The 16,535-nt window shown below is 38.3% G+C and overlaps 1 protein-coding gene across 3 annotated transcripts; it reads right to left on the bottom strand.

The window, feature by feature from the left end:
- Positions 1-9: 9 nt before the first annotated feature.
- Positions 10-13,968, bottom strand: pstpip1b (proline-serine-threonine phosphatase interacting protein 1b). Of its 3 annotated transcripts, none has more exons than XM_027019853.2 (15): positions 13,600-13,968; positions 12,354-12,454; positions 11,440-11,514; positions 11,235-11,269; positions 10,598-10,704; positions 6,546-6,608; positions 5,886-5,993; positions 4,419-4,464; positions 3,876-3,955; positions 3,416-3,514; positions 3,204-3,300; positions 2,965-3,034; positions 2,538-2,605; positions 1,926-2,029; positions 10-1,693 (listed from the first exon to the last, which is right to left on the bottom strand). In XM_027019853.2, exons 1-15 carry the CDS (start codon positions 13,630-13,632, stop codon positions 1,562-1,564), a joined length of 1,218 nt encoding a protein of 405 aa, XP_026875654.2. In that variant the 5' UTR covers positions 13,633-13,968; the 3' UTR covers positions 10-1,561. The 3 variants fall into 3 exon arrangements, with proteins under 3 accessions (XP_026875654.2, XP_026875656.2, XP_026875655.2); XM_027019854.2 differs by having other exon boundaries at positions 1,608-1,693; positions 2,534-2,605; XM_027019855.2 differs by lacking the exon at positions 1,926-2,029 and having other exon boundaries at positions 13,600-13,967.
- Positions 13,969-16,535: the final 2,567 nt, after the last annotated feature.

The following is a 16,535-nucleotide window of genomic DNA, read 5'->3' as shown; positions in this document are numbered from 1 at the left end:
ACACACACACACACACACAAACACACATATGGCACACCTGCCATAAACATTTGAATAAATTAACATCCCACTTTTTGTCCTCCTTTGGAGTCACCTGATTGTTTTAGCAGAATATTCTGTGATGTGATTCTCAGGTTGTAACCAACAGGCAGCTAAGGTAATGTAAGGGCACAAAACCTGTAATTAATTCTGGGAAAATGTAATGTCTCATTTGTCCATGGTGGCAAACTCCGCCTCCTCTCTTAATCCTCACATCTCCCTCTGTCTGAGACCCCGCTTCCTCTCTTAATCCTCACATCTCCCTCTGTCTGAGACCCCACTTCCTCTCTTAATCCTCACAGCTCTGTCTGTCTGAGACTCCGCCTCCTCTCTTATGCCTTCCTCACGGAGTGCATTTTTCTTTTATAGTGCATGTCTCTCAGTTGCCCTCTAGTGTTCATCACATTTCTCACGGAAGCTCCTTGCCTTCTTTATTCTCTTTGGTGGGGTTGTATTTCTCTGTCTGCGTTGTCCATACTAGTCGTCATCCTCTGATTTCCATCTTCTCTGTGAGTTTAACAAACTACTTCTCCAGTTTAAAGAGGAATCAAATTCTCTGTGGCCATTCCTCCTCTTGGTGTGCTGTAGTAGTTCAGCACATTCAAGCTTACATTGAGTTTAATAATAAAATATTTACATGCTTTTTAAAAATAATATTTAATAGTATCCAAAAGTAGGCTAGAGTTAATTAGCAATGGCAGCAGGAATCCATCAATTTAGACTAAATGTCAGAAAACCACTCCACACAGAAAACTTTAATGAGAAATATTGCCTGATTAATTCTAGTATGTCGAGAAAACTATAATGTACTATATAGTCCAGAAAGGTAGGTAAAAAGCACATATTTAATAAGTAATTTATTTTCTCCATTATTATTAAAAAGTACAGTGAAATATATTAGTAATTAAATATTATTTGAGTATCCTACTTAGTAGCATTTTCAAAGTATATGCATCATAATGCAATCATTCAACCCAGACTTGAGTAAAATGTAAGTATCATAGAAGGATATTTTAAAGTATGCTTTAAGAACATTGCTGTAATAACTGTCTATATGGAATTTTTTAAATCTACAATAAGTTTGAAAACAAGTATATAATAAGGCCATTTTGTGAAGATTGAACTAAAATGAACTAAAGATATTTATAGTCATGTATTTATAAGTGCTTAAATTTTTACTATGAGTACATACATTTGTTAGTGGATTTGCAGCATAGATTAAGTTAATAATTAATAATTAAGTACCTTTTCCACTAGGGCAACAAATTGAACAGAGCAAACTCATGTTATATTTAACCTAATGAGATCCCTTTTCCCATAACGTGATGGTCAAAGAGCGGTCGCTGGGGCAGGGATTGGACGATGGTGGTAGCTAAGGGTGAAAAGTTGTCCAATCATATGATACAAACAGTTACTTCTCTGAATGGCTTGCGGTCACTTAGAAGTCCTGCTCAGCCTGTGGGAAGGTGAGTTTGGTTTAGACAGATGATGTGGCACCCAGTGTTCTGCAGGGTCATCTTGGTCAGACCTTGATTAAGTAAGTTCCAGGCACGAGGCCGATGAGGTCACCCTTTCGAGCTGTCCACCAGCCATCATCACCCTGCTCAGTTATCATCACAATTTCGCCACAAGTGATAGAAAGCTCGTCTGAATCCTGGACACACAGAGGCTAGTGATCAGTGGAAAACAGGATAGACCAGTGTAACACAGGTTTATTTATACAAACTTACGCTACTAGCATCTCACAATATAAGCATCTTGGACTCCAAATACCACAGACCAAAGTAATTACCCTTCGTGCTAAACTAGGCTTTACTGTATGTACATTTATAATTCATGCTATGGACATAGTAAAATGCAAGTGACATCAAGTGCAGTATGTTCACCTGCGCTTCATAAGCATATAAAACTTTATACTTTTCGTCCTCAGTCTCTCCATGCTCCTGAGTGACAAATGCTCCACTTAAATGATCTTGAGCTACTGTGACCTCTGGGAGAGAGCAGACAGAGTGCTTTATTCAGCTGCTGAGCACTGTGTACTTAAAGCAGTAATCAGCCCACAGCTCATGAAAAAGAGGATTTCAAGGTACTTGCAGGCAAATGTGAACATTTCTTGAGTAGCAAAAAAAAGGCAAGCAAATGATTATTAGCACGGTACTTCATCATCATCTTAGCAAAGCCATGCGGGCTGGAACAGGAGGGACACTTGCCTGATTAGACCTTCGCAAGAAAACTTTAGTTCCTCACTACCCTCCTGCTCTCTTCCTGAGCACCAGTTATCAAAGTGACCTCAGAACTGTATTTCATCTCAGAACATTCATTCTAATTATTCAGATAAAAAAATGTTCTAGAAAAAAAAAGTTTGAATTCTAGAAAACAATGTTTGAATTTCCTGGTTTATGTTTATAAAATTACTTTAAGCATACCTCCCAATAACCTTGCATGAATACTGTGCAAATATGAAATTATTTTAGAAAATGTAAGAGAAACACACTGACGATGAGATGGAGCCACTGAAACAGTCAAGTTGTGCACAGCAGATGTCTCCAGCTGCAAACAGGACAACCTGCAGAGGGGTGACATCACACAAAATCCGCTCACTCAGTCCTGCTGTTACAATGTGCTTACACGGACTCATAAGACCATCGATCCTGACTTGTTTGCTTAACTATGACTCTCACACAGCATACCTTCACAAACAACCAATCACAGATCAATTTAAACAAATCACTGTTGTATAGACATGAATACAAATTACTTGGGTTTGAGCAAACTGAGTTCAGAATGACTTTGAGGGAATGTCAGTGGAAGAGAGAGATTACATTAGGATGGGTCTTAACACCTCCATTCTATACCCTAGTAGCATCTATAACAACTCTGCGGCAGGTCATAAGCTAAAGTCTCATGGAGCATATCAGAACTGACCCGTGTTCATCTTGTCCGTCTACCTGTCCGTTGGTGTCTGTGATGTAGTAACTCTGAAACTGCACAGAGTCTAAAGGAATATGCAGAGCCTGTAAGTTTTTCTGACTACAAAAAGGTAAAATTCACTTGCATTATTTCATTTTAATATTGGGATGTATACATTTCAAAAAAAAATATGAATACTGAGGAATATAATGGTCCCTGTCTAAAGGGCGATGGTGATGATGGTGGTGACTTACTTGGTGGGCTGAAGCTTGTCCTTCGCATTTGAATGAAACAGTTGTTGTCTGTAGTGGTGTCACACTGTTCTAGAACCTTCCTCGCTTCCTCATAGCACTGCAGACGAAGAACCCAGCAATAGTGTCAGAGGAAGTTAGAAAACACAGACCAAACTGTCATATCCAGGTTTTTTAAAAAAAAGAAGCTGAATTAGAGAAGTGAACAGTTTGACCTCATCGTCCTTTACACACTGCATGGACAGCTGATTACAGTGATCCCATAACACACAGCGTAACATCTTAATACGGTCCACCTCCTGCTGCTGGAACACCTAGAGCACACAAGCAGACCTGCAGAATATGCAGATACATCCAGTGTGGTGTGCTTCAGCAGGACAGCTGCTTTCTGGACCATATCTTGACTCTGGTCTTAATAATAATCATGATGACAAAGTATTTCTGCTAGATTTATGTTTGTGTGTGCATGCAATCATATGTGTTTCTATATGTGTATTTCCGCCTGTGTGTATTGTGTGTGTGTGTGTGTGTGTTTGTGAGGCCGTGTGTGTGTGTGTGTATGTTTATTTGTGTGTGCATGTGTGTGTGTATTAATGTGTGCATGTGTGTGTGCATTTGTGAGCGCAAATGTGTCTGTGTGTGTGTGTTTGTGTGTGCATGTGTGTGTGTACATACCTCACATGTACTTCTGTATGTGCTTTCCCAGTCTTGACGAATTTTATCCAGCTGCTCAACATTCCACATTAACTGTTTTTCTGTGCCACAGAAGATACAAATTCCAGAGGTATTAGTTCACTGTCCCTAATACTGTTATGGTCAGTAATTGATAAGTAGTAATACACCTGTCTGTAGATATGTGAAGTCAAGTCAAATTGATTTATATAGCACTTTTTACAACAGATATTTTCACAAAGCAGCTTTACACATGTCGGAACAAGCCAAGGGCTACAGTGGCGAGGAAAATCTCCCTAGAGCATGAGGAAGAAACCTTGAGAGGAACCAAGACTCAAAGGAGGGGCCCTTCCTCCTCTGGCCAAAAATGGACACTACAATATTAAATATGTGGGTCCTAAATGTCTGTGGGTATGTGAATCTGTTACACCTGTCTGAGGATAAGTGAGTCCTATACACCTGTCTGTGCGTATCTGAGCTCTACACACCTATCTGTGGATATATGAGTCCTACACACCTACCTCTAGAAATGTGAGTCCTACATACCTGCAAGTCGGGCTGCCTGCCTGCACAACCGGGCCCTGTTTAGAACCTAAACATAAGAACAAGAGCACATGCAGTCCGGAGTAATAATCATGTAACAAGTGTAACAATTTCCCTGACTTATGGATTTGCAGTTTAGGGTTTTTCACTATAAAAGCTCACATGTGAGTACATGGGGTGTCCCCATGACTGATATGGTAGGTAACTCAGGGAAGAGAATGGCATATTTGATATGCCAGAAATTGAAGTGGCAAATATTATATTGTGAGTGCAAAGTAAAATGTAAATTCATTACTGTGCTCTTATCACCATGGTACACCATTCAGGAGGTTTGTATATATAACCATTTCTGTTTATACTTTTCCTGTTGTTTTAATAGTAATTTTATTGTGTTGTGCTGGATTATTAAAAACAGACAGGATTGCAGGATTGTGAGAAAGTGAAGATAATGATCTTATGAAAATTCCATGAAATATAAATATTATTTGTACTGTCTGATGTGTAATATGTTGGATATTGTGTGAGTTTACATTTACATAGTGCCTTTCTCAAACTCAAGGTCACTTTAAAATAACAATACATCCATTATAGAGATTATTATAGAGACTATAGAGATATTATTTGAAATGTTGAGTATTGTTTGAAATGTCTTGTATTGTCGGATATGCTAATTATTGTTTGATATATTGATTACTGTTTGATATGTTGAATATTGTTTGATATGCTGATTATTGTTTATGTTGAATTTTGTCTAATATGCTGATTATTGTTGATATTGTTTGATATGCTGATTATTGTTTATGTTGAATATTGTTTATGTTAATTATTATTTGTCTCATGCCTTCATGTTCCAGTCTTGACTGTTCTCATGACATCTGGACGTGGTACAGCCACATAGCTCATTAGTCATAATTCACATGACTGAAGTCACAAGGATTTACTAAACCCTTCCATCGGGCTAAATTTGAAAATATTTTTATATATAAATATAGATAGATAGATAGATAGATAGATAGATAGATAGATAGATAGATAGATAGATAGATAGATAGATAGATAGATAACAGACTAATTTCTTGGATAACAGAGTCTGTCTTTTCAGTTCGAGTACAGCACTGAGACCTACTCAAACTGTTTATGAGCTGCTTTCTGTTCCTCCTGCAACCACAAATATGCATAGACATATTCTAAAAACACTAAAAAACATAGGTGTGGGCTGTTAATATAGTTACCCTAGAAGGAGTACAGACTTATTCTCACAGTGCTCTTAAGAAAGTTCCCTGAGAATGAGGACAGACTCTTAAAGAAGTTCCCCATATTGCTTCAAGGCCTCCACTTGGCTATAGCTAAAAAGATCTACATACTGAATCTTAAGCCAGAATGGGATCAATGTTAGAAATACAAGGTTGATAAATAGCCACAGACATCTACAGACAGACAGGTAAACCATCAGAGGAACACATGACCCACCCTCTCTGTTTGCCTGTGGGTGGTTGTGGCTGCTGGACTGTTCTTCCTCTCCACACAGTGCTCAGACTCATCTGCCTCTTTACACCTCTGCTCATAACATCTCTTAGACTGAGAGTCAAAAGACAGGTTATTGTGTGTGTGTGTGTGTGTGTGTGCATGCAAATATCTGTATTCAGCAGGAAGAAGAATAGAATTCATTTGTCATTATACATTTATCAGTAAGGTAGTGAGGTATTGAGGCAAGCCAATGAAATATTTTAGCTGTATCCTTTCTCTAACAGCATAGGAAGTCATTATATTATCTCTCCCTGTTTTGCTTTAATGTGCTCTCATTCTCTCACCTTTTCCATCTTTCTTGCTCTTTTTCTCTCATTCTTTTTGTTTCTCTCTCTCTATCTCTCTCTCTCTCACTGTAAATGACTTTCCTCTTGGTTTGCATTCTGACACTGGACATCTGGGTAGAGGTTGTTTGCCTCTGGATGCACTACTTCTCACTCTCTATTCCTCTTTCCATCTGAAATTATTTTGGTGATTAAGTGGATCTGACTATTACATTGATGCATCTTCTCCCACACCATCTTTGCAATAGCAGCAGACATGAAAAATGTTCCAATGTTTTCAGAAAAATGTTCAGAAAGTTTGTTTTTTAGGAAATTTTACCTCCATGGTTTTTTTGTGCAGGGCCTCTATGGGCTTCTGGACCTTCTCAATGATCTCCTCCAGCTGTCATAGGACAGGACACAGGCTGGTTATTAACTCACCTCTTCATAGGTGGCCAGCTTCTACTTGTTAAATGTTAGAGTTTTGAATTAAATGTTTTCTCACAAAAAAGTGGCTCAAATTAGAAACTCTTACAAAATTGACAACCTTCCATTTTACTGAAGTATAACATAAAGGGGCACTGCAGTTCCTTTATGCCTTTTGTGAATTTACAGAAATGGATTGAGTTCTTTTCTGACACTTAACACTCAAGCAATAGTAATTATGTCATAATCTCCTAAACTCAATGCTTATTTAGATACCCTAACGTATATAATTCAGTATACATTTACTACTGTAAACTATTCAGTAACTATATTCAAACTATATACCCTAAGGTATATAATTCAGTATATATTCACCACTGTGAGTTATTCAGCTGTCACTTTGTTAGTACCAGGTTGGACCCCCTTTTGCCTTTAGAACGTTTTTAATTATTCATGGCATAGATTCCACAAGGTCCTGGAAACATTTCTCAGAGTATTTGATCAATATTGAGATGATAGTGTCACACAGTAGCTGCAGATTTGCCGGCTGCACATCCATGATGCAAATCTCCCATTCCACCACATCCCAAAGGTGATCTATTGGATTGAGATCTAGTGACTGTGGAGGCCATTTAAGAACAGTGAACTCATTGTCATGTTGAAGAAACCAAGTTGAGATGACTTGAGCTGTCAGATGGTGCATTATCATGCTAGAAGTAGCTTTAGAAGATGGGTACACTGTGGTCATAAACAGATGGACACGGTCAGCAACAAACAATGCTCAGGTAGGCTGTGGCTTTTAAACAATGCTCAATTGGTATTAAGGGGCCCAAAGTATGCCATAAAAAAATCCCCTACTCCATTACACTACCACCATCCTAAACCACTGATACAAGGCATGATGGATCCATGCTTTCATATTTTTATGCAAAATTTTGACCCTACTACCTGAATGTTGCAGGAAAAATCAAGATTTATCAGACCAAGCAACAAATTTCCAATCTGTTGCTTTTCTATCTGCTCAATACAGTTTAGCCATTCTCCACTGACCTCTGGCATCAGCAAAGCATATTCGCCCAGAGAATTGCTCCTCAGTGGATATTTTCTCTTTTTTGGATCATTCTCTGTAAAGCCTAGAGATGGCTGTGCATGAATATCCCAGTTTCTGAAATACTAAGACTAGCTCGTCTACAACCATGCCACGTTCAAAGTCACTTAAATCACTTTTCTTCCTCATCCTGGTTCATGGTTTGCAAGTCATCTTGAACATGCCTAAATGCACTGAGGTGTTGCTATGTGACTGGCTGATTAGATATTTGCGTTAATGAGTTGAACAGGTATACCTAATAAAATGTCGGGTGAGTGTATATTCATACTAATATGAAAGTGATGTAGTTACAACAGCAAGTAAAGATAATCTCAAGCCAAATTTCAAATCTTCCACATAATTCAAATACAGAATTGCAGATGCTGGTTACATATTCATGTCAAGGAAGGTTTTTGGCCACTAACACCAGAGGCAGAGCTTTATAGGGGAGTCTCATTAGAAACTATGCCATCACAGTTCCAGGTCATTTTAAGGCAAAATCCCACTACCTTAGGCCACTAAGTGCCATTATTTTGGAAGATGAGGACACTCAGTCTTTGGTAAATAAAATAACAAAGTTAACGTGGTGCCAAGTTTAATGTTCCAATAATTTATTTCCAACTTAAATAAATGCATTTGTCTATGTCCTCCTGCAGTGTTGTATAAGACAATGTATGTTTGTGTTACACAGAATGTCATATCCTCCTGACTACCAGGAAATAAAAATGCCTCCCAATTCATTTTTTTAAACTTCCCCAATTGTTTGGAAGGTAATGAGCAAACTGAAAACATTTTTATTTTTAAAATTGTTTTTATTTTAAAATTATAATGTGTCCACTACAGTGGACATCTGAACACACTACCTATGAAACTGAATCATAATCACAATAAATCAATCCCAAAAAAATACCAAGTTGTCATAAGATTTATGATGAAAACTACCAACAGCTAAGATAATCTATATGTAACTCTTTTCTAGTGTATGTCTAGTGTTTGTATTTTGATGTTATGGAGTTATGTTTATGGAGCATGATTTTTCAAAAAGCAATTCCCTTTCTTTGAAACAGAGGAAGATCTTGTACTTTGTACACATCACATATGTTTTGCTGTTGCAACCAGACCTGTGACACCTTGATGCATGTGTTTTATCCACCATCTTTGGGAGATGGATGGCCCCACAGTGTCTCAGAGCTGCATTTGGCTGAAGTTTCCACTTTTGAAATGGGGGAATGTAGTCATCTTCACTCTCACTGGAGATTCCTACTTGGACCTGAGTAATCATCTGCTCACCAAGGAGCAATCTGAATTCAAGGACCTTCAGTGGTTTCTTTCCCAGAACTTGGCAGTCAGTCTTATACTGAAGCCATGCATTGGTGATCGACAAATCAAAAAAATTGAAAATTGTATGCACCGTCCATTTCCGAGTGCGAGTGACCAACCTATAGAAACTTAGCATCTTGTTGGCCATGTCCACACCAACCATGTTTTTGTTGTACTCAGCAATTGCTAATTGTCAGCTTAGAACAGGAAAATTGTCCATTGATGAGCAAATGGCTCCAAATGATTCCAAATGATTCTAAATGGTCTTGACACCTGGACAAACCTTTTCTCTTTCTTAGACCATCTATTGCATGTGTCCTTTGGCTCAATGCCATAGGCAGAGGATGCCATGACCACTGGTTTATTGTCAAACCACTTAATGACAGCAAATTCAGGATCTCGCCTGACCACCATCTCAGATGCCCCTCTTCCTTTTTTTTGATGGCCTGATCCCCTATAATGTTGCACTCCTTTGGAATTCTGTTCTTCATGAGAGTTCCTGTACCTCCCAAGCCTTTCTCCGTCATGGTGTCCAGGAGATTGACATTTGTAAAGAACCTGTCAAAAAACAGGTGGGTTCCTCTGGGAACAGTCTCTGCCAAATGAAGGACAGCTTGTTCTCCAATGCCCAATCCCTCTGTGACTTTAAAGGCTGTCTTACCTCGGTAAACCACAAAATCTAAGACCATACCACTTGGTGTGGCCAAGACAAACACCTTCAATCCAGTCGGGTATGGTTTGCCTGATACATACTGGCGAATTGGGCAGCGACCAGTAAAGGGAATCATTTGCTCATCGATGGACAATTTTCCTGTTCTAAGCTGATTTAGACATCCTTGCCTCACTTTGTTCAGAAGGGGTCTGACTTTCCACAAGAGGTCTCTGCTTTTGTCCTCATCTGAAATATCAAGGTCATTGGCAATCCCTTCCTTCTCAGTTAGAAATACAGAGAACAAATACAGAGGACATTTTTTAAGCACTCTCCTATCATCGTAATATATTGTTATATTACTTTAGAAAATGGTTTAATGTGTTCTTACATTTCAAAAGAAAACTTGCTCAATGATAATTAATAAGCATGCACTTTTATTCTTTCCATAAAAGCAGCTTGTGCTGATGGATGCCATTTTCTTTAAAGAGGAAGAGGAACTTGCCAAAACCCCACCCCCATAACACTGGTATCAATTAAAAGTTCTAAATGTCCGCTTTAAAGAACAAAATGAGTTAGCGCAGTAGTATGTTTGGTGTGGGAGATATTTTAGTCTAAATATGTATTCTATAGTGGACAAAATTGAACTGTTGGTAGTCAGGAGGATATGACATCTTTCACTGCGTCACTGACAGTTTTACATGATATATGACAAGTGTTTCTCATAGTATAGTTGACAGGTATTGAAAACCCATGAGCTCAAAGCCTGGAACATGTATATGCAAGGCACATGCAGTATAAAGGTGGCCTGGGTTTCCTTCCTCTAGCACCTCTGTTGTGGCTGTTACAGTGATAACCATAGGACCCAACCAACAGCACAGAGAAGTTCTGTCTGACTCACATACCATACCTTTTTTCTTTGTTCTCTCTGATGTTCTCGGAACACTGCTATTTTCTGAACTTCCTCTTTTATCATCCCAGATAGCAGGATGTGCTGAGTGCCCGTGTTCTCAATTTCTGGAACACAAATCAACAGCTTAAAGGTTGCATTATGCTTCTGTGTCTGCGACTCTGCAGACATGTGCATGCGTCGTACGCAGACGTTTGCATAATTTTCAGCCAACATACTTGAATGTAATGTGAACATGTGCACTAGGGGGCAGTATCCAAATTAGACAAATGAACAAAGAAGAAGAAGAAGAAGAAGAAGAAGAAGAAGAAGAAGAAGAAGAAGAAGAAGAAAATATCACTTATAAAAAAAAGGTTCTAAAGAGTTTTTTTTTATACTTGATATAAATATAAACTTCATCTTCATTTTGTTTTGCGCTAGCCAGTCAGCCTTCGCTTGCACAACGCTGCACATTGAGACATTTGAGATGTGTGCATTGGCTCTCTGCAAACTAAGCATACCCATAATCCCATGCTCTGCATCACAATGTGTATGCATTCCTTCACAGAAGTATAACTCAGCCCTGATACCTATAATATGATACCCATTACCAAGGAAAATAAATACAGCAAAATCAAAAGGACGGTATCACACATACCTGCTTTAAGCTGCTCAAAAGATGCCCTTAATGTGCTGTACAAAGTAATGTGAAAATGAATTATAAAAGTAGTACATGTTTAGATTAGTTTTATTTTAGTTTAATTTTGAATATTATCACAGGTATGCAAAATAATAATGGTTTATTTCTATCAAATGGACCCCATGGTGTAAATACAGAGGTGTGGGTTTAAATCCTAACAGACCTGATCTCTGTGTGACCTCCTGACCGCCGTGCTATTGCCACCAGCTCTTTTCCAAACTTTTCCTCTGCTACTGCTCTGTACACATGAAAAAGGGATATAGTCACACACACATACACACATAGACACACACACGCAAATGGTGGTTGCGGGGTGGCCTAGCTTATGTTCGCGATAGTGATGTCAAACAGACATCAAAAAAAGTTCTTACTGACTGTGCTATTTTTAAACATTCATGTGCGTGTCTTTGACATTGTAAGGTATGTAAGTGTGATTTTTGTTTCGGTTTCATGCATGAAGTTACTCCACTGCCCTGGCCGACTTTTGGTCTTATGGGTTTTAAGTTGCACATATAATAAAACCGTTATGCATGCGTTTCTATTCTGGTGTTTCAATTCTCATGGTCTGCCACAGCTACCATCCCCACCCCTTTAGTCATCCTGTGCATTGGTTGACTTCTGTATGTTTTCTTTGGTTTTTCAGCTATTTAAACATTTTTCTTCCTTATTTAAATATAAATTTTGCCACCGTACTCCTCCAGTGGCTATATTTACTAGCTGTACTTTAGGTTATGAATCAACAACTCTTTCATATTTGCTAATAAGTTATTTTAATAATCACTTTATAACTTTTGTACATTTCATATATTATAAAGTGTGATAATGTGTTATAATGTGGGATCTATGAGATGCTGTTCAATGTTTAGCTGTGTTCCTTACACAAATATTTAGTGAAAATACATATTTAGTGGAAGGTGACATACTTTCACAGAGTTCACAAGGCATTTGTCAGTTAATATCTGAGTGGCATAAGAGCAGGGCCCAAAAACAATGGAGGTGTTTTAACATCTCACTTTAAGTCGGAACAGCAATACAAGGCTGATGTCCCTTGTGTTTGTATTGGTTGTGTAAGTATACCTCATTCTGAGTAGCTCCTCCACATCCTTGCACATTCGTCTGCCATCATTCAGCCTCTGGAGGAGGGCCTCATAACCCGAGAGATCGGAAAAGTCTGACCCCTGAGACACAAAAGACGCAATTCTTACACAGTACTTAAATTAAGAGCAAATTACTCATGCTTAATGATGGAAATTATATTTAATTCACAAGATGTTATTTATGTTTACTCAAGTGACGCAACAGGGTTGTGTGATTACACGAGTAAGAATTCCTATTCGTAATGACAGCACAAGCGACTGGGTGATATAACTCCTCAGGCCAAGTTATACCATTAGAACTTTAGGACAAGCAATATCAAAGTACTCTTTCACTATATTTTCAGCCTGTATCTTATTAAAGTATATAAGGTATATAATTTTTATAGCACACTATAGGTGTAGGTGTGTAGGAGATGGGGTGACATGTCCACTTCAAAGTTAAAAGGGGCTGGGATGAAATGTCTGCCCCAATAATTTCTTCTCACAGCATCATGTGTCAGGTTGGCTAATGTGAGTAGCATGCCCCCACAAAGACTTATGATGAAACTTATGCCACTGTTGCACACTCGCTGACAGCCTTCAAAAACTTCGCTAAATCTCATTAAAAACCTTTGCTGTAACGTGTCTTTGTGTATTGTATGTTAATTCAGGAACACATGTGAATAACACCAGGTCTTAATGTTACCTCGGAAACTACTTGCAGTGCTTCACTTCTATCTGTAAACTACTTCACAAAAAGACAGTAAAACCTCAGCGAACATAGCTTATTACTTTTCTTCCAGCAGAACATCTCAAGACACTGTGAGTTTCCCATTTTTTATATTTTATATATATATATATATATATATATATATATATATATATATATATATAGAGAGAGAGAGAGAGAGAGAGAGAGAGAGAGAGAGAGAGAGAGAGAGAGAGAGAGAGAAAATAAGAGCGCGAGAGTGAAATGTAGTGAATTACACTAACAGGACGTTTCGGACACCAGCAAATGGGCAAGCTTTTTAAACTCGCCTATAAATTTTATATATATATATATATATATATATATATATATATATATATATATATATATATATATATATATATATAAAATAATTACCCGCTCTTCTTAATTGGCCTAATGAACATCATATTCTCCGTAACCATTTTGTTTAAATTAAATGATTTTATATTTTGTGCTACGTACTAGAAATCCTACCAGAACATTGATCACTGCTTACCCAAAACGCATCGCAGAACTGTAGAGCCGCCATTCTGTCCTGTTTCTTTCTTTTCTTTCTTCAGAGGTAAAGGCGCTACAGATGACAATTGCACAGACCCCAGAATCCGCAGATCAGAAGGAAAGGTTCAGGCGTGTGCACATGTCAAATCGTGAAACTATTGGAGCCCTCTTCTTTAATGAAGAAGAAACTCAAAGACAGATCACGATTAGAAAGTCGCCTATTCCGTTGAGAGCTTCTGAAAGAGGAAGGACTATACTAACGCCTTCTACAGTAGATAACGCTTTAAGCTGTGGTCTGGCTGAACTCATAACGTTACAGTCTGAACGATATGTAATGCCAACAATAATAATTACCTATTGAAAAACACTGCAGATTAATTAGTGAAGAAACCTGGGTGCACTTGGTGCAACAAGGTTTTCTGTCTGTCCCTGTAAAAAAAAATGTGCTGGCAAAAAAATGTCAGATAAAACAGCTATAAATATAATATTTTTCAAATGTCACAGATAATAAGCATTGCCTTAAAAAAAATACAGTTAAGCGATTGTCGTATGCTTGAACATACGACGCCCTCTGCTTGAAGGGGGCTGACGTTTGGAGCGTTTGAATGTAAAAGTATACTTAAATGATAAATAGGGCGATCAGTACGAAGTGTTAAAATCGAATCACGCTTTTTAAAGAATTCGATCCTCTATAAGATCACATTCTTGCATGCTTGTCCTGACCGCAAAACCGTTTCACTAAATACATTTAGATGCTTGTGGAACTGTTATGGGGATTCTTGTGTGTATGCATGTATGCATACGTACGTGTATGTGCGAGCACATGTAGGTGGGTGTGTTGTGTGTGGGAGTGTGTTTGTCTTTTCTGTTAATTTAAGGCTTTATTGTTAATTATTTATTTCTATGTGGTGCGTTTCTATGCATTTAATTTTATGATTCTATGCATAATAGGACCAAAATAAAATACCTATGTGTGCGCACGTGTGTGAGTCACAGTATTTACCATGCAGAATTGCTGAAGATTTGTCAGGCTTTTGAACCCGACTGTGCAAAAGTTCTTCACCATTCAATGGTTTGACGTAAACAAAGTCAATAGTATTTGGCTGTAAAATGTGCCTTTCTAGAGAGATTTACAGAGTCAGTATTATTCACAATTGGAGTACTAGGAACCTGACAAATGAAGAATGTAATGACTCTGAAATCTACAATCCAGTAAATTATTACACAAAATGATTAGAAATACATTGCTCAATGCCTGAGACATTGTTTTGTCATAGTTTTGGCCTAAAATGTATTTGACTATAAACTGTTTCTCAAAAATTACTTCTGTGTTTCCTCTTAAAGTTGCATTCTGACTGAGATTACAGTGTTTTATGATTGCTTACTGTGGCAAAGTCAAATGACAATGAAGGTCTCAAACCCAGGTTGTACAGGTGATATACATGTGCACTGAACACTGGACCAAAGAGCTTTCAAGGGGTGATGGTCTCTGTGACCACATTGCCCTTCCATTCTGGCGTTTGCTGGCTTGCACCTTTGCCACACTTACACACTAAAATTAAAAACAACTCACAACTAGTGAAACTCGAATCAAGAAGCAAAACCTCCGCCCAGATTTGCACTACTATAAGCGCATTCTCAGCCTCACCCTTTTTAGCAAAACACTACACGTAATGTAAACTACATAAACTATTAAACTTCTTTACTAGACCCAGAAATCTAACATGATAGCACTTCTTTACCATTTCAAGGCACCATCTTCAAAATTACCACACCTGTTAACCAACTGATCAAACATGGCTATCAGGTGAACAGACACTTAGGTGCTTAATTGTAAACTCACCAATCAGGTGTAAGCACTGCAAAAAAGCAACAGATGAGTTTGCATGTCTTCAATAAAAAAAAAATGGAAGACAATGTTGCAGGATGATGAAGAGAGAGAAAGAAGATAAGAGGAGGAGCCTATGGAGGAAGAGGTGTAAGGAGATGGAGAGATATATGTAGACCTGGAAGATGACATAGACAAAGAAGAGGAAAACCAAATTTATCAAATGACATTCAAATAACATTGGTTGACCATGGTGTAAACTATGGGTTGACCTTGAGAGAGGCTGGACAGAGAGTTCAGTCCAACCTCAGTAGATGTACAGTTGCAACAGTAATTTGGATATTTTAACTAGAGCACTGGTAAAAAACAACTTTACCAACTACAGTAAACTCAGTAAATGTACAACTACATCAGTACTCTTTGGTACCTATTCACTGCATTCCATGTTTAAAACAAAAAAGGTTCCGAGCTGGACACTAACATTAGAAGAAATGCTATACAGAACCATTTTCAAAAAGATTCTATATAGAACCATATACAACACATTCTCTATAAATGATGAGTCATTTCACCATGCAAAGAACCTTTTAAGCATACAAATGGTTCTTTGAACGGCCATGGGTCTAAAGTAAGAAGAAGAAAGGAGGGAGAAACGTCGCTGGCCACAAAACTACCTTGAATGTCCCGGGCCAGCATGGTGGTGACATCACAACTTGCGGTGCGATCACACAGAATGGGGCCCTCCTATTCACAGGTTTTTTTTTTCTCGACATGGTGGTGGAAGGTTTATGATCTATGTCCCTATATTAGGACGCCCCTCATCCGAACCTCATCATAAACCTTCCACCACCATGTCGAGAAAAAAAAAAACTGTGAATAGGAGGGCCCCATTCTGTGTGATCGCACCGATCACACAGAATGGGGCCCTCCTATTCACAGGTTTTTTTTTTCTCGACATGGTGGTGGAAGGTTTATGATCTATGTCCCTATATTAGGACGCCCCTCATCCGAACCATGGAGGAGGCCTGTGACCAAACTTGTGCAGGGTGTGGGGCTGGCGATGTGGAGCACTGATGACAAGTAATCTGTGGGCTATAAATAGAGAA

The sequence above is a fragment of the Electrophorus electricus genome, chromosome 1, assembly GCF_013358815.1.
Source record: "Electrophorus electricus isolate fEleEle1 chromosome 1, fEleEle1.pri, whole genome shotgun sequence".
Taxonomy (NCBI): Eukaryota; Metazoa; Chordata; class Actinopteri; order Gymnotiformes; family Gymnotidae; genus Electrophorus; species Electrophorus electricus.
Note: the sequence above shows the minus strand (reverse complement) of the source record. Positions and strands in the feature narration are given on the sequence as shown.